This window comes from Emys orbicularis, chromosome 2, assembly GCF_028017835.1.
Source record: "Emys orbicularis isolate rEmyOrb1 chromosome 2, rEmyOrb1.hap1, whole genome shotgun sequence".
Lineage (NCBI taxonomy): Eukaryota > Metazoa > Chordata > Testudines > Emydidae > Emys > Emys orbicularis.
Window position 1 is genome coordinate 150,670,525 of NC_088684.1, and position 19,676 is coordinate 150,690,200.

The window sequence follows — 19,676 nt, forward strand, 5'->3', positions numbered from 1 at the left end:
ATTATCCAATATTAATTCACATTTTTCTTTACAAAGAAGAATTTTTGAGAAAAAAAATGGGAAGTTTTGTTTTCATAAGTTATACTCTGTTGATGCTTTTTTTCCTGTGTTGTCAGAAATCTACATTATTTGCGTTCATTGTTTTTACTTTAGAAGTATGTTCTCAAGGTAGCACCATTAAGCGCTTCCACATGCTATGAAGGTACTATTATGGGAGCATGATGGAAGCGTGGTTACATAGTACATCTTCAGGGATCTGACTCTGATAGAGTTGAAGATTGCTTCCGATTTCAGATTAATCTGAATGACCCTAGCTTTAATGCTGTTATACTTCTGGAACTGATAAAATGTCAGGTCACTGAAAATAAACGGATGTAGCCTAAACAATCTGAAATGAGTAATGTAGAGTTTCTTTGACTCCATATAAGTCCCATGCACTTCACAACCAGGCGCAATATTTTATCAAGAAATGTTTTGTTCTTAATGAATCTGAGTGCTTTTCAGCTCACTAAGTATATATCTACTAGGGAAAGAGGGAGGAAATTCAGTCTCTTGTGTTCCTTTGCTTTATGGTTGTTAAAATTGTGGATGTACAGAGCAATGCTGCAACAATGATTTTTGTGATATTCCCCATAAATATTTGGGGAAAACTCAGACAACAAAGTTAAAGCTAAGTGGGGGCACAATAAATAAAACCCGGTTGGTCGATGTCAAGTTTCTCTTTTCTTTTAGCAATAACTTTCCACATGGAGCTCAAATCTCATTAACTAATAATAAGATTTGTGATTGTACCTCCTGTACACCACTTACAAAATTTACTCCTTAATCTAAATCAATGAGGTACCACTAAGAAATAGCTGAGCCTAGGCTGACTTGACATTTCTTGTTATTCGCCTCATAATTTTTTTTCTTGTTGAAAAGCAGATTTCAGCATGTTACGTCAAAAGGGAAAAAAATAGTGAAAAAAGTATCTGAGCAATCTTTTACTACTTAGTTCATGCATACTACAAAGCCATACAGGTAATGTATCAAATGGGGATGCTGACCCAACTAATTTTTTACACTTGGGGATTCTCTCTTAATCACGGAAGCCAGACTGTGTCCTCACATCCACGCCTCCTGAGAGGGAGGGAGAAGGCAGGCAGTGTGTAATTACACAGTACCCCCTCAACTAGGCCAGCAAATAATGCATGTACCACAGTACAGATATGAATAATTACCGGTGTGTTGCTAACTCACAAGAGAGCAAAGGTTTGTTCCTAATCTAGTACTGCTGATGGAATCCCTTGAGAATGTTTCTCTTTGCAAAATTTTGCAAAGCTGAATAAGTTGACACCAAATGTACTGTGCAGTTAAAAACCAACAAGAAGGTGGCTCTCCTGCAACCCCAAGCAGGAAGCCCTCCAGCTTCTCTCAATACTGTGAATGTCTCCTGTCCTGCCTTTAGGTGGGCTATGAATTCACCCAGCCCTTTCCAGTCAAGAGTGACTGAACCACTGCCTTGGTGAAGTCTTCCGTAGGTCTCTATCATATGTAGTCAAAGCTGCCTATGTTGACACTTCTTTTTTTTTAATTAAAGGTTTGTAGGTTTGGTCTAATCTATCTATATGTAAAGAGCAATATATGAAAACCTTTGATAAGCCAAAGGAAAAACAGTGGGAGAGTTGCAAGACGGTGATCCAGCGCAATTAGAGTCCAGCACCTTCCCGGTTCGGTTGAGCGTCAGGGAAGTGATAATGTGAACCAGGCCAATATGGGCCTGCTGAACTGAACTCCTAAAGTTGCAAATTAGTTTCAGCAGACATATTGTAGTATCATGATATATGATTGAATCTTAGTGCCAGCAACTCAAAAGAGCTCTGAGACCCTATTCTTAATGCATAGAGAGGAGCTTGGCTTCACTAAAATGTATTAACACTAGGATCCCTGCCTCTCCAGCACTTTCCCGGACCCAGAACTATGCAGGGGAACCCTCCACCACACCCCCAGTCTAGGAGCAATGCCCCAGCCATGCATCCCTGTGGAAAAATTGCAGAGAGAAGCCACCCTGAGACTACAACTGTTAGGATCACAAGCAGCCAGAACAGGGACCTTTAGACAGTATTCACAGAACTTTCAACAGTTTTAAGTGGCCTTTATCTGCACTGTGCTGATTGGCTGTTTGCTCCAACCCCTTCCTTCCCCTCTCCAATGGTCTCTCTACACCTGAGCTTCACTCCACACCTTTCCCTCTTCTCCCCTGGCCACTCCTTCACCCTTTTCTTCCCTTCCCTTTTCTTTTCATTTAGCTGGTCTCCTTCCTAGCTTAACTCTCCTCCCCACCCCAAAAAAATCATTTCACTAACATGATATTTGTCACCATCTCATAGTTCACTCTGTGTGTTATACCCCGTCCCCCACTCTGGGTCTAGATGGTATGTACAGATTGTAAGTTCCTCAGGGCAGGGACCATCTACTACTCTGTGTTTGTGCAGTGCCTAGGCTAGCTACAGTGGCCCTTAGGCTGCTGCCATTTTCATGCTTTTTAATACGTAAGCACTATCGTAATGAACACAAAAGCCAAAACTTGTTCTGGTTTTGTTGAAAGGTCAATAATAATAATGCAGCAGACAAGCTAAAGCTTAATGTTATAGACATTTGTCTTCCTCTTCAGTCAAGCAGCAATGCCTCAAGGTAAGCCTCATTGTCCTGATTACTGGCCTACTTCTGTTGAAGTCAATGTCCAAACTCCCATTGGTTTCAAGGGAAGCAAGATTAGGCCATTTGTTGGGGTGGAATTAATGCATTCAGAAGCCCTTTTATGAAAGTTATATTAATTTCGATTTTGGACTCAGTTCCAAGCCACCTTTTTATGTGAGAGCAAAATTTGCATAGGCATACACAAGTGGGTATAATTATGAATGAATATTGAAGTTTGATTCATGGTTGTCTGGTTTTTCAAATGAAAAAGAACATAAAAAAGCCCTGGTGTGCACAATTGGAGCTTTAGAAGTCTGGCCTTAAAATTTTAGTAAGAACACCCTCTGGTAGCTAATATTTTAATACCTGAAAGCTTTGTGTGTTTTGCTCTAGAAATTGCATAACTTATTGATAGGGCTGAATTTTATGAAAAATCCCAGAGCACTAACAGTAAATTTAGTAAGAGCCATACATGTGCTGGGACAGCTGCCTGATTTTGATAAGGAATGTCCTCCTTCTTATCTCACCATGGGGGCAACAACCATTCTACTCAGCACTCTCCGCTCCTGGGACCACAACCCTAATCCCAGCCCGGACATGATGGTAGGGAACAGATGAAGAGTCACTCCTACCTCCCATGGGGCTGGGCCCAGGTCTTCACTCCAGACATTGTAATCTAACAGGTGTGCGGGCTCAGGTTTGATCTGCCTCCCCATCCCTCCCTGTCATGGCAGAGGGAGGCCAGGCCAAACCTGAGTGGTGGTATGACCTGGTGCACCAGGTCACAATGCCCAGAGTGGGAAGCTAGGCTGAGCACCAGGGGACAGGGGCCGAAAAGCATATGTTGCTATGGGGTGAGTCACGGACAGAGAAAAATATCATGGAGAAATAGAAAAAAGTAAATCACACTATCTTTTTTTCCCCACTGTAACAAATCTGCTGTCCTATTTACTGGATATGGTACTCTACTGGTATTTAAAGTGACAGGGTCAAATCTTACTGCAGTTATATTTTTCCATTAGCCATCACTATGAAATGGATGGATAAACTCTATCAAATTTTCCAACCAAAACAAAATTTAGCTGTTGCAACATTATATTAAATATTCTTCCAGGTGTTGGCAGAAGTAAACAGCTCCAGGTTCCATTTTCTAAAGTGTATGAACACTAATCCCGACCTCAGTCCTCCTTTGGCCACTGGGAGTGGCTGATGTCTTTTAGATGTCATACATGTGCTGGAACTGCTCCCCAGCTCCTACTCATGGTTAGCTGCCCTGGATTGGAGAAGTTCAAGGATTCTAATAGGTCAGTGCTGTGGGGCTGGTTAGAGGCCCAAGTAACTAACTCAGCTGGGGATGATTTCTATTTTAATTGCTAGGTAGGGAGGCCCACCCCAGAATCACTTGGGTAGGCTACTGCTTTTTCTGAGGTTTCAGACCAAGCTGCCTAACTCTGCTGCTGCTCCACACCGTCCATCCCTCGAAGGTGCCACCACCACTCTGAGCCATCTGTCACCATAGAACAACTGCTGCTGCTGCCACTTGGCACCATCTACCACCTTGCAGCTACTGCCACTGCTGCCCTGTACCATCTGTTGCCACCAAGCTGCCGCTACTGCCTTGAAGTTGCCACCAGTCTGCACACTGCACAATACAGCAGGCTTGGCTCAGCTCTTAGAGAGAGATCATTGATATCTAGGACCTTGACAGAGCCCTTACCACTAGACAGCCTCTCCCAATAGCAGAAAACAGTCTTTTCCCTCCCTCTCCCCCTCCCCCCCTCTGCTTTGTCCAGGCTCCCTGACCCAATAGCGCCTGACAGCAGTGTCAGTTAGGGTGAGCCCAGGCATATTTAATATCAGTGTCATGGCCTTTCATTTCCCAACAACGTCAATTCCATGTTGTTGTCCCCCATACTCAAAATGTAACTGAATTTTAACCGCAATGCGCTGAACCATCACAAATGTAAAATGAGGCCTGGCCCTTTCCATCTACTCTCTTTGCTCTCCAACAGATGCCAGCTCTCCAACTCCCTTGCCAGTGGAGTCCCAGCTCTTAAGCACCTACTCCCATTTCACCAACAGACGATTGTACTGACCTCCTTTCAGTCTAAGTCTTCAGGCCACAGGGCTTACATTAATTAAAACATCTTCAATAGACTATGTAGTAATGCTCATAAACATGCACTAACTACAATTTTTAAAGGGTCAGCTATAGAGACAGACTTTTAAAACATACAATTAAGCTCTCCAGGGTTCGTAAACCCATATTTGGGGGCTCTGGGAATTTAACTGTACCATGTTTAACTTGTCACACTACATGTCTTTTTCTAACCTGATATTGTTGTGAGCACATAATCTTTACAAAGGCTGGTTTAGTTTGATACAGGATGCTTTTTCCTGATCAGGTGTATTGTGTTAACTCCCAGAAATTATTGTTTAACACTTTCTCTCAGGTATCTTCCATTTGAAAGTACCCGAGTCCTCACTTGTTGGTTCAGCCATTGGAAGAATCAGAGCTGTGGATCCTGACTTTGGGAAAAATGCAGAAATTGAATACAACATTGTCCCAGGAGATGGAGGGAATTTATTTGACATCACCACAGATGAGAACACCCAGGAAGGGGTCATCAAACTGAAAAAGGTATTCATTTACTACAAATCTAGTGGCTGAAATTTGAAAATGAGTCATACAACTAAACATGATATGTGACGTATCGGGTGAAATCTTAGTACATTGAAATCCGTGGCAAAGATCCCATGGACATCAGTGGAGCCAGAACTTCTCCTCTTGTGTCACACACAATCAACAATGACCCATGGCACATGAGTTTTATTTATGTACTAATTAGAGCTGGTCAGAAACCAACATTTCCATACTTCAGGACATTTTGACATTTAAAAAAAATGTTCCAATTCAGAACAAAAAGCCAAAATTTCCCATAATATGAAAATTTGGAAAATATGTAATTCCAGGTCAATCAAAACATTTTGCTATGATTTTGACATTGCTTTACTTTATCAATTTATTCAAGATGAGTTTTATAGCCTCTTCCCAGTAAGGTTTCTACCCCTGCCTATGCCACATGTTTCTCCAAGCAGGTCTTCCACCTAGCTGATGCGGAGAGCTTCCTTCCAGGTACTTCAACCATGGCGGTTTGCTCCCTGCTGGTCTCTCGTCCATTATAATCTTTTGTTGACCTTTAATCAAAGGACAAGGTCACCTGCAGTTTATCACCCAATACCTGACTTTCATTTCAAGCTTTCATTTCCATATCTAATCATTTCCAGGACAGCCTTTTTTTCTTTCTTCATTTGCAAAAGTTTGGATATAATCTCTTTTGTCATTTTTAACTGATGAATTATTGGGAAAATTGCATCTCTCACTTTAGGAAAATTCTGATTACCCATTTGCCTGAGCAGATACCTCAAAAACAACTACATTTTGAACTATCACACTTGTAAAAACACAGTGAGGGACACCAGATACTAAGTCTGAACCAATAATGAGTATAAATGATTGATTGGAAAAACAAATTTGAGCAGGCATAGTAGGCTTTAGATAAGATTAAATTCTCCCTGGCCCTGGGTTTTCTCTTAAGCCTCTACTATGCTTTGTCTGAGGGGAGGGAGAGAGGTTTGCACGACGGTGTAGCTTTAGCAATGCAGCTGCACCACAGTGTATACATACTGCACTTGTGCAAAAAAATTTGAAGCAGGGATAGGCTGCACTATTTGAAAATTTTTCCCGCACTGGAGCAACACATGCGTACCAGGGTTTGCACTGATGCAACTGCACTAGTGAAAAAAAAAAAAAAGGCCAGTGTAGATACCATCTTAAGTTGCTTCCATGTAGAGGTGGTCAACATTTTTCTGTTGCAATGATTTTCTGATGAAAAATGTCCCCTTTTCACAAAACTAAATTTTTCTGAGAGAGAATTTCTGTTTGACCCAAAACATTCAATTTTCTGTTTTTGTTTGTTTGTTTGTTTGTTTGTTTGGGGGGGGGGGGGTGTCAAGAAGGATAGCTCCCTGACTGCCCTTCTGTATGGCTCTTGTGAATTGCACTTTTGCAGTGAAATTGACAAAAGCTTTCCTGGAAGACTGCAAAGTCAAAGAGCCAGGCCACTCAGCCTCCTCACTCCCCCCCGGACAGAGAAGCCTGCCATGTCTCTACCATCACTTCTGAAAGTCATAGGAGCCCAAGCTCTTATTAGGGGTTGGCTCCCAGCTTCACAGCAGGCAGCCTGAAAGCCCTGAGAACCCTAGCTCTAGCCAGAGCTCTCAGGGTTGTTAGAGCCTAGAGGCTAGGGTTCTGGGGTAGCAGGGAAATTAACAAGAATGTCAATTTCATTCAGCCACTCTCAGGTTGGCTCTCAGGTTCCCAGAGAGCAGATTTCATTTCCGAAACACCATCTGTTGGTGTTTCCAAAACAGAATTGTGTGTTGGGGGGATTTCTGGTTCATGGGAATTAGAAAAACAAAACAACAACAACAACAACAACAAAACAGATTAATTCTAATATGAAACAAAGACAAATTTCAAAAACAAAAAATTTCCCACAAACACCACTTTTTGGCCAACTTTACTTCAATACTGGCTTATGAGGAAGAGGTTAATGTCTCATTGAGCCTCTCATAAAAAATCATGGACACAGGTAAATCCTCAGTCTGATTATTTTTGGGTCTCCACACTATTTTTGCTGTATTTACTTATTTTAGCTTTTGCATTGTCAACCTTTACCTGTTTTCTTCTGAATGCATTTACAACAATAAAAACATCCCCACTGTAATATATTGGCCAATCAACGTTACTTAATGCAAGCAACAGAACTCCGGCACTGAATAGGAAAAAAATAAACAAACTAAAAAAACCCACCCAAATCCCCTCTCAATCTTTGCCACCAGAAAAAGCCTGCAGCTAGAGATACGCTTTGAAGGTCAAGAATTCTTGCTCTGTAGTATGAAGTAATGCAAAAGAAATAATTCCAGAGTGCAGGGCTCTTCACTGAAGGATGCCTTTACATAGGCCCTGATCCTGCATTTTGCCCTTTGAATGATTTTATTCAAGTAAAATTCCCATTGATTCATCCCTTCAGTTTTCAATGGCTCGGGTGCTTAAAGATTCACAAGCTTAAAGTTGTGCACCGATTTAGGTGCTTTACTGGAGGGAGTCATAAATAAGAGCAACATGGGATTTTCAGAGGTGTGGAAAACCTCCTGCTCCCATAGTTGTCTGTTATAATAAGTGCACACATATGGTGTGACCAGGCAGTGAGATACACCCTCTATTTAGGGTCAGGAATGAGTATTTTAACTGGAATATTGTCCCAGTAAAAGGGTGCTAATATATTCCATGTTGAAGTTTGGCTTAGCATTGTTCCTATAAAATACAGCAATTAGGCTCTTCATCTGCATTTTTTATGGAGACTTCTACCTGCTGATAGTGGGAGGGGGGAGAGAAAGAGGGCAGCAGCTGCAGCAGGTGTCATTGAGCATGCTCAGTACAAACCAAACAACATTACCTCTGTCTGGGATACTAGTAGTTACTGTATTGTTATATGCACAATGAAATCCCTTGCAAACACACTAGCCTTTCATACTTGTTAGTCTTTACACTAAGGAACATATTTTTAAAAGGACCATCACATAGCCTCTAAAATTATTCATGAATTTTATCAGCAACATTATTTATGCATTTTAAATCAAGACACTTATTTAGTGGACTTCCTTGGAATACCTGCATGTTTAAAATTAAGCATAATTTCAACTGTTTTGCTGGATTCTGATCTAGGTCCTGATTTTCAGAGGTGCTGAGCATTCACAACTCCCTTATATATGTGCTATAATGTGTGTTATGCTCACTACGCATATAGTCAATGGGACTACTCACATGGGCCTAGTTGTTGTGAAGTTCAACATTAAAACTGTTCAAAGTACATTCTTAGACTCAACAGGACTACTTAAAATGCTTAAAGTTAGGTATATGCTTAAGTACTTTGCTAAATTTGGACCTATTAATGTGCAGGTTCGTCTAAGACTCCAGTAACTATTTGACTAAAAATCACAATTTGCTCAGTACCACCACTTAACCAAAACAATTATTGTCTGCTTGGAAAGCCAGTTTGCTTTCCCCTCTCTGCTTCCTGTATCACAGCCTATTAACATCTCTGGACCACTGCTGTAGCTCAGCACGGAGCTGTATCAAAACACAGTCAAGCTATTCGTAAAGCTTGTTTTTATTTGTCATGAAAAGTTTCCAATGGTAGAACCTCTTATTCACCACATAAAGCTTTTTCTTTCAATTTCTATATGAAAATGAAACATGTCTTGCTGAACATGTCTTTGTAAATTTGTTTGGGTAAAAAGCTGTATTTGCTGGCAGAAATGACACATGCCAGGTTTTTCTCTTCAGTATTCCAAGTGAATTGACAAGGAGAGGGAGTTTCGTGCTTCTCTGGCACTAGATGGATTTTGTAAGCCAATGCTTTTCATATGGAATAGGTGCACATCTTAAATTTCGGAATGGAGTTGCTGACCATTTAGCTTCAAGATATGATCCGGTATATAAGCTTAGTTATTACAATGATCATTCTATAAACAAGAAACAGATTATGTTACATTCTGCAAGTCAGAGGCTCCTACTGGCATTTAGCACCACTGTGTGGTTGGTATAGGAATAGCTCCAAGGAAAATGAAAGCAATGAAGCTAAAAAGTGTGTGTGTGTGTGGGGGGGGGAATTCCTTATAGCTTAAAAACAACATCCTAATCAATCTGCTTTTTAAACGATTCATAAATATTAGTAGTTAGACATATCATTATTCATTTCTATGCACATAAATGTATCTTTGTTTCATAGATAGTGACTATCATTTTATAGAGAAATAAGGTGGGTGAGTTAATATGTTTTATTGGACCAACTGTTGTTGGTGATTGAGACAAGCTTTCACACTTACATAGGGCTCTTCTTCAGGTCTGGGAAATGTACTGAGGGCAAGTATACACTACAAAATTACGTTGACCTAAGTTACATCGTTGTACAGCCCCCACAGTGACTGAAACGGTTTTACATGTCCACACTACACTCCTTGTCTTGGCAGTGCGCGTCCTTACCAGGAACGCTTGCACCAATATAATTTTCAGTGTGGGTCATTCTGGGATGGTTTTGGAAAGGCAGCAACAGTCAATGTAAACAACACAGTGTCTACGCTGACACTGCATCAACCTAAGTACTGCAACTTAAGCACTCTGGTGATGGAATCAGTTTCCATCCGAAGCACATGGCCAATCCATCTCCAACGCCTCCTGACAATGATGGTGCTCAGATCCTCTTGGCTGTACTGTGTCAATAAATCTTCGTTTGAGATTGTTCTGGGCCAAAAGATATGGAGGATTTTTCTGAGGCAGGTTTTATTGAATGAAGATAGTATGATATGTTTTACTTTCCCATTCCCCAGCATTCTGCACGATAAAGTAATGTTGAAAGTACGTTAAAGCTCTGATAAAGCTTGAGTTTGGTTTTGTTTTTTTATGTTGATGATTTCCAGACTGTATGTAAGCTCCTGAAGGTGTTCCTGGCTTTATTGATTGTGTTCCGGATGTCCTGGCTTGTTCCACCATCCTAGCTGATGGTGCTGCCTGGGTTTATGAATGCTTCTACATTGGTGAAAACATAATCCTCTATCCGTACTGGTGATTGTGAGGCAATATTAAAGGTCATGATATCTGTCTTATTGCGGTTGATTTTCAGTCCAATTTGCTGGCTGAATGCATTGAGTCGAGTTGTTTTTTCTTGTATATGGTGTTGGGTATGTGATAGGAGAGCGACATCATCTGCGAAGTCCAGGTCTTCAAGGGATGAGAAGGATGTCCATTTAATGCCTTTTGACATGTCTTCTGTTGTACATTGCATTACCCAGTTGATGGCAATGTTGAAGAGAATTACAGACATGACACAACCCTGACGTACTCCTGTTTTCACTTCAAAACTGAGCTCACTGTGATCAACATTGCATGTAAAGTTGAAATAAAAGCTGGTCCTGTGAATGCTATCAAAAGCCTTCTATGATCTTACACAATACTTTGCTTGGGACAGATAAAAGTGTGATACCATGCCAGTTATCACTGAGATTTCCTTTCTTTGGTATCTTCACTATAACCCCATTGATCCACTCATCCGGCACTTTTTCCCTTTCCCAGACTGATGTAAATAGAGGGGCCAGGATAGATGCTGCTAACTCAGGATTTACCTTGAACAATTCTCCATTCAAGTTATCCTTGCCAGGAGCTTTGCCATTTTTTAAGGATTTGATGGCTTGAATGATCTCTTCCTCAGTTGGGGTGTCTGTTTTGATATTAAGATCTTCTTCTGCCTCCTGGATGTTTGTTTCCTCTTTAGGTGGCTCCCTGTTCAGCAATTCTTTGAAATGCTCTGTCCAGCACATTTCTTGTTCTTTTTCTGTTGTTCGTAGGTAGCCCTGTTTGTCCCTGATGAGAGTGTGTCTTGGTGTCTGCTGTTTACCACTGATAAGCCACGTCATTTTATAGATGGTTTCTTGTTCACCATGAGCAGCTGCATCCTCTGCTTGTGTTGCCAGCTTATCAATATAATGTTGTTTGTCTGTTCTCACAAGGCATTTGATCTCCCAGTGCGCCTTGCTATACTGCTCACAGTATTTGTCCTTTAGCTTCTGGGATTCTGTGTCTAAAACATTTTCTTCATGATTCGTTTGGTTTTTATGGTATTCCATGTGCTGGGTGTAATCCATCCTTCCTTCTCTTCTGTCTGTAGCCTAGACAGGCTTCACTGCTCTGTGTATAAGTTATTACTTTGTCCCACTTCTTGTTGCTCTCATCTTCATTCCCCTCCTCTTCATCAAGGTCTGCAAGTGCTTGAAACCTGTTCTTTAACTGCAGAACAAAGGCTTTCTGTATTTCAGGGGACTTTAGCTTGTCAATGTCATAACGTCTATGCCCCTTGTTTGGTGGACCACACTTCTCAGTTTTAGGTTGATGGAGGCTGTCACCAGGTGGTAGTCACTGACAACATCTGCTCCCCTTCTCACATCTGTCAGTGAGTGTTGCCATTTGCCATTGACCATGAAATGGTCAATCTGGTTCTTATCTCTGCCATTTGGAGAACACCGTGTCAGCTTGTGAATTTCATGATATTGAAATAGGGTTCCACCAATGACTAGGTCATTCATATTACAGAAATCAACAAGCCTATCTCTGTTTTCATTCATGATGCCATACCCATGTCTTCCCATTGCTCTGTCTTTGTTTGTGTTGTCCTTACTGACCTTGGCATTCAGGTCTCCCATGACGATAGTTAGGTCGTGGCATGGTAGTGTCTCTAACTCCGCCTGTAATGTAAGGTAGAATTTGTCCTTTACTTCTCCATCACTGTCATTTGTCGGAGCATAGCATTGAATTAGTGTGATATTATTATGTTTCCCTTTCAGTCTGGCTCTCATAAGTCTTTTGCTGATGGACTTTCATTCAAGTCGGAATGCTTCACTTCCTTATTCAAAAGATTGGCAACATCCTCATGGTGTTGTTCATCATCCCATCCAGAATACAGCAAAGTTTCTCCCAAGGCTGTTGTTAATCTTCCTGATCCCATCCATCTGCTCTCGCTGACACCCAGTATGTGTAAGCTGTAGTGTCTCATCTCTGCTGTGACCTGAGCTAGCTTCCCTATTTCGTACATTGTCCATACATTACAAAAAACAAGTTTGGTTTTTGTCTTGGTGTTGAGCACTTCAGTCTTCATGCCAGTGGCTTCCTTTCGGCTTTCACCACTAGCAGTCATACGGGTCATTGACTCCTGAAAGCCATCACACACAATAATGGTCGATTTCTCCATCGCTGTTCCTGTAACATATTTTGTTTTTTTATGGGACAGGGTTGTTAGCCCTGTGCCTAACCCCGAACTTGGAGGACCAAAGTGTCTTTTTTGTCTGTCCCTTCCCCCACAGACCAATCCAGCATGGTCGAACCTACCAGAAGCAAAAATCCCCGCTGACACAGACTCTGGGGATCATTAGAGAATGCAAGCTGTCCTGCCACAGCAAGGCATGGACACCAGAGGACAGATTCACGGTGAAGTGGTCCATAAAACACACCTGCAGTCATGGGAGGAAAGGAAGAGAGGAGGGAAAAAAACAGTTGGGGTGTGGGGGGGTTGTTGGTGGCGTATCGATTGTTGTAATAAGCATCAAACCAGTGTCTCTATTGAGTCCATGATATTTAGTGTCTAGCAGTTATGAATTTAAGCTCTCAGGCTCGTCTTTTGAAGATGTTGTGCAGGATGTGGATTGAGAGATCAGATACAAGTGATTGTTTTGTGAAAAGCATTTGTCCACTGGTGAGAGGATGTTTTTGTCTCCTACTATTTTTCTGTCTGCGTTCTTTCAAGAGTGTAGTGACTGTCTGGTTTCACCAACATAGTTGTTATTGGGGCATTTAGTGCATTGGATGAGGTACATCACATGTAACAGGCATGTGTAGGACCCATGCTTCTTGAAAGGTGTGTTCTGGGAGTGCTGATCATCATAGCAGTGGAGATATGTCTGCAGGTTTTGCATCTGTTGTTATAATAGGGTCTAGTGTTGATTTGAGTGAGTGTGTCCTTGTCTTTAGGGAACTTGCTTCTAACAACTCCCTCCCACCCCCACCGCCCCAGCTGCTCCCCCCCTTCCTTTCCCTCCTATGACTGGAGGGATGCTAATGGACCACTTCACCTACAATGGGCTCTTGAAATATGTGCTAACTACTTCTGCTAAACAATCTGTTCCACCTTGTATTTAGCTGTGACACTCTGAGTACATTTCCCAGAGATGAAAAAGAGCTCTATGTGAGCTCCCAAGCTTGCCTCTCTCATCAACAGAAGCTGGCCCAATAAAACAATATTATCTCACCTACCTTGTCCTCTCTAATATCCTGGGACCAACACAGATACAACACCACTACATATACCTTTTTTTTAGATTTATATAGCTTATTTCATCCCAAAGGACTTCACAAACTACAGCAGAAACAAACAAGTTCAGTAACAAAAAGAATTCTCACAGTAACAAAAAAGGAAAAGTTTCATTAGCCAATAAACTGTGCTGCCTGTTAATGACAGGACACTTGTACATGCCCCAGGATATATTACAAGAGCACTAAAACCTATAAACTAAGGTGACCCAAGGGAATGTCAAGGGTTTTTGCAGACACTGATATCCAGCATAGCACAGACGGTCAATTGTAAGAGAGGATACTCCATGTGTGTGAAGTATGGAGAGACGTCACATTTTAACAAGGAGGAGTAGACACACCAAGCCTTTGGCATAGGTAGATACCCACAATAAAACAAAGAATGCTATCAGAAAGATGACGGTGGTCATTAAAAAAGTACAAAGCTAATTAAGTGATCAAAAACAGGAAGTGGAGCTCTTGAGTCCCTGAAGACCAGATCAGCCAGTGTTGCCAGGTTTTTTTGTTTGGTTGGTTGAGGTGGTGTTGTTTTTTTGGTAGCAGTTCAAGAACTGAAACATTTACTGCAGGAGTTTGTATAGGCTAGTAAAGTTTTTGGAGCTCCCTATAGATGATTGGGAAATTTATCCTTTGCTTAGACATCTATCACCACCAGTTCACTTTAAACATTCTAGCTGTTATTGTGTACTGTCTGTATACATTTTGCTCATAATTCATTATTACAAGGCTGATTAACTCCATTCTTAGCACACTGCATGCAAAAACAAACATTGCCACACTGTCACGAGATCTTACCTTATAGTCATGGGAACTCAGCCATTTCCTCACTTGCTCTCACTGGGAAGTTGGATTAGATCTCCATTTTAACTAAGCCACACCTTTCTGGAATAATGATAGTCCAAATATACCAAAGTACAAAATCAACCTCCCTTTCCCCATTCTTTGCCTGGGCCACAGGCTTTCTCCTGAGCATCTATGTCCACCTTGGTGAACTGAGTGAGGCAGAGCTTCTGTCCCATTCCAGCTGGAAGCCCCTAAAAGGAAGCTGGCACCTAGTCCAGATATCAAACTGTTTCTTCAAGGTCACTTCCTTCACCTCTGTCTAAAGTCCTTGACATTTTCTGGGGTCTTAACAAAAAGATCAAAACCACAAAGGTGCAATGTAAATAGTAAGCCCCAACCCCTTCTTTTTCATGGCTTCCTGTGGGTCGCTGAAAGCATCGCCATCTGCAGGCTGCTTTACCCTGGCCATGTGGCTTCAGATCCTTCTCAGGCTGCCACCCAAGACCAAGAACTCCTCCTTCTGCTTCTTCTCTCCCTGTTGTGAGGGAATGGAGCTCATATGTACATCTTGTTCCTTCTCATCAATCCTGGAAGTAACTGCTAACATTTCCTAGCTGTCCCTTGGACCAGAGCTCCTAGCATACTGCTTGTTCAGCACACATCAGGAACATAGGACACTGTTGGAGCTGGAGCCTTCCTTAACAGACCAGCATGTCCTGTCACTTTTATCTTTAGTTGTACTATTTCAAATCCAGCACAGGTCAGTAGTTACTGGGGGGGGGGGGGAGGAAACAGTTACCATCCGTCAGTTATTTCGGAAGTTTGTGTTAAAGTTGGTGATCTCAACCCATTTCTGTGGATCAGGTGTTGAAACATTACAAAAACACATCATCCCAATGAGCGCTCATTGACTTCCTTGTTGGCAGTCTCAACAGATCACATTTTATGTTCATTCAAACCTTGGCCAACCATCACATCCCCAAATCCCTCCATGACAGAATTGTGAAATATGGATGTGGCAGCTTGAGGGAAGCTCACACCGCCTGTGTCATGCTGTACTTGTTCTGTGGATAAATATTGGAGGTCATGAGGCTGCCTGTCCAGCACTTTTTGTGAGCTCTTCTTTTTCTTCTTGTGAGAATGAGATGAATACATACAGTCATTTCCCCACCTATGTCATTCTTATCAGGATAACTCATTAAGCCACTTTCAATCTATGGCATGTTTTGCAACTTTAGAATTTTAGACAACCTTCTATTTGGGGAGGAAAAAATCTCTATTGCATTTTATTTACACAATTTACATTAGAGTATTATTTCTCAGTATCCCTTCACTTCCATATGGGGTAAGGGAAGCACTAATATTTCAAAATACCTTTACTTTCAAATCAGAGGGGTTGATGTGCTTTCCTGTTCACACTAAATAAACCAGTTCCTGGTACCTCTATGAGGCTAAATAATGTGGTTTGTCATTATGTGTTATTTCATTTTAGTATTTACAAAGTGGCATTGCTATACACAGCTCTGCATACACTGATAATGTTTTACTAGGAGTCTGTATACAGTAGCTAATAGCCGAAACAGAGAGAAGAAAGACAGGGCCTGCCAAGGGAGCCAAACTCCTCTGTTATGAGACTGACAGGACATCATTACAAAATGCTCCCATAATAGCTCTGCAGCTACATGGTTGAAAAAAATAGCCAAGTTGGTGCTAGCAGAACTGTCATTCCCTTATGGGAAAAATCCTATGAAATGTAACAAAATGATTGCCTTTCTTTATGGTAGATTTTTTGTAACTGTCTATTTAAATTTAATAGAAGTCTATAGTACAGATAAGAATTTTCAATAGGTTTAAAAAAACTATGGAAAGGAGCTCATTACATATTCAGCGCTATAGGTTTTTAGCAGAACTTTCATAGACCCTTGCTTTTTAATAGAACCTCATTTTTGTGTCTATTAACGTCTTTCATTAATTTTAAAGCATTTTAATCATTACATTAGAAATAGAGATTTCTTGAACATCAAAGTTACTATTTTACTAGCACTAAGAACTTTACGTGCATAATAGGGTTTAGTTACATAGATCAGACACCAGGTGGCAGCACAGATGTGAATTTTTTTGCCAGCTAGAATATGTTAACATACTACAGTTAACTGGCAGGAGTAGGGCACTATATCGCTTCTTTTGTGATGTGAGAAGCATCCACAAAAACAATACCAAGGAACTACATTCCAGACCTTGTAAAACTTGAAAAGTTTATAGACATCTAGGCTGGGAGATAGGCAGCTCCAGGCAGGGCCGTCTCCAGCATTTCTGCCGCCCCAAGCAAAAAAAAAAAAAAAGCCGCGATCGCAATCGCGACCGGCGGCGGCAATTGGGGAAAAAAAAAAAAGCCGCGATCCGCGGTGGCAGTTCGGGGGCAGTTCCTTCGCTCCTAGAGGGAGTGAGGGACCTGCCGCCCCCCAATTGCCGCACGTGCCGCCCCTCTCCCTTGGCCGCCCCAAGCACCTGCTTATTAAGCTGGTGCCTGGAGCCGGCCCTGGCTCCAGGATATTCAAGCATCAAATTTTCTGACAGATGCCCAATACGCCAACTGGATGCCAAGATTTGAGGTGTATAGAAAGACCTGCACTAATTATCTGCATGGTTGAGGTCTGCAAGCAATCTCATTTACATACAGCTACAGGTTGTAAAGCAAATCTTTCCTATGCCTGTTCTGGAGTTGAATGAAATGAAATGAAATGTCTGAGAGCACTTTGGGTAGGTAAGCAGCTAGATGAAGAGGAATGAGGACAGGGAACAACTAATGACGCTTAAGAGCTTCCACACTTCAGTGCACTTGTTTCTTTCTTGTCCAAAATTATATTTATGGGGGGGGGGGGGAGGGGATCCTAAAATTTGAGTCAGTTGGCATCTACAGACATACTTTGACCTATATAAATCCCGTTTACATTCATTTGGCAGGCAGTCTTGCAAATGCAGTATTGCCATGATTAGATAGTGGAAGATGTCACCATTTGGGCCATTTGTATTTTGTCTGAAATAGTGCACTCATCACTAGTGTATTTATTAGTACTATAAAATGTATTATTTTGACTCTTTCAATTCAGTACAGTTTATGTTTCTGGGCAGTCCATATTACAGACTCACTATGCCAGGGAGAGATGGTGAAGCAGACATCCAGTCAGACAGGGCTATCTGCAACACAAGTAACTTCTTTGGGTCCCAACATTATTCCTGCCTAGTGCTAGGTAAAAAATGTTGTCCAAAACTTTTTTTTTCCCCAGTGAAAAATGCACATTCAGCAACACAAACTTTTTCCAATTCATGTTGGTGTTGCTAACTCACTGAAGTAATAAAAACATAAATCTGGATCAAGGCATTCACTTAGACATTTTACAAAACAAATTGATTGGATTTTTTGGTTCAAAACTATTTTTATTTTGAAATTTCCTTCAAATATATTTTAAAAAACTTGGAACATTAAAAAAAAGCTCAAAATCAAAACTAAATGTTTAATTTGGGTTTCAGCGAAATGTTTCATTTAACCTGGAATATGGGGTTGTTGAGGTGGCACTGGAGGGGAAGGCGACTTAAGGTATGACTAGACTGTGTGTTAAAACCCATGGCAGTGAGTCTCAGACCCTTGTTCTACTGCCTCGGGCTTGCACTATGGTGCTAGAATATCTGTGTAGACATTTTGGACTGCAGCTCAGGCTCTGAAGCTCAGGGAGGGGAGATGGGCTTCAGCACCTGTGGCCTTAGCCACAATCTCTACACAGTTCTTTTTAGCACCATAGCACAAGCCCATATCTGTAGACCTGTTCTCAGAGACACGTGGCTACAGGTTTTGAAACACCGTGTAATCATACCCTTAGAGGCTATCTACTCCCTCCCTCCCCCCCACCCCCCGCTGCTAACCTGGGGTCCCACAAATCATAAGGCTGGGCCTAAAGTAAAACCTCTGAATATGTATTTAGACTCATGCTTTACAACTGATCCCTGTCAGCCCAATTCTGCAGTCCTTAACCAGGAGAAATTCACACTGACTTAATAGCATTTTTTCCTGAATGAAGACAGCCCAGTTTGATATTAGCAGCACATCATAGTCAAAGTTTTCAAGCTTGATTATTTACATGACATATATAGACTTAGATGCTTAACATTAAGTCCCCAGCTTTGAAAAGCTTGGCCATATAGTCTGTTAAAAATATAAAGCCTTTCACCGGGATTTAAAACCATTATACAATGTGTTTAGCTGGTGTAAATCAGCATAACTCCATTAACTTTAATGGAACTACTCCTATTTATGCCAGCCCAGCCTCTGGTCAATTACAGTCTTGTTGTGACAAGGGCAGAAAATGGCAGAGTTTAAACCCATGCTAGAAATGAAAACTGATTGGGAGACAATGTAGCAATGGTTATGATGATGGAAATGATATAAACATTAAACTATTCTTGCTGCAATCCTACAGTTGTAACCTAGTGTTTTTCTTCAAAAACCATATCCTTTTAAACTGAAATTTTCAAACTTGGCTATTATAACTAAAAGCCACTAGATGCCAGTATTATCTAAACATCAGGAAAAGGCTGTTTCAGTAAAATGCTAGAAGCCTGAGAGGCAATCCAGCCAAATGCTGTATTGATAGTAAAGCTTTTGTATCTTTCTGACTAGATATGAGTACAATAATGTACAGAATATCACTGCAATAATGCACAGAAGAGATATCCCCGGTCACTTTACTAAAACCAAGAAGACTAGGTTCTTTTATAATGAAAGAAATTCAAATCAAAGTAGTCCCATTTTAGTATGTATGTCTGTCAAGCAACTACAGCTTGCTGTACCCAAACTGCCATGTTGCATTCAATCCACTATAGGTTAGAGCTGTTGCCAATTTGCAAAATAAAAATCTGGATTAGGACTACATCCCCTACTCAAATTCTTCAGGTTTGTTGGGTGTTCCTGGCTTTTTCTTCATAATAAAAAGAAGAATTCGGGTCTAGGTTCAGATTTCAAGCCAAACCCTAAAGTTTGGTTTGGACCCATCTCTACACAGCAGGATTTTGGGTTGGACCCATTTCCACCATAACTGTTCTTTCTGTTGTTCCTTGTGGTGAAAGGAAAAATGGGGCTTGTGTTTAAAGTACTAGAGTGGGATACAGAAGATTCTGGTTCAATTCCCAGCTCTACCCCAACCCTTTCTGTGTGGACTTGGGCTTGGTTGGGAGCCAC

The 19,676-nt window shown here is 41.3% G+C and overlaps 1 protein-coding gene across 2 annotated transcripts in view; it reads left to right on the forward strand.

The window, feature by feature from the left end:
• CDH12 (cadherin 12) overlaps positions 1–19,676 on the forward strand; it is a 216,880-nt gene that overhangs the window by 156,925 nt on the left and 40,279 nt on the right. For both annotated transcript variants that reach the window (XM_065399706.1, XM_065399707.1), the window contains one exon: positions 5,133–5,320. In XM_065399706.1, the coding sequence (XP_065255778.1) occupies positions 5,133–5,320 (188 nt within the window). The remainder of the gene's footprint in view (positions 1–5,132; positions 5,321–19,676) is intronic.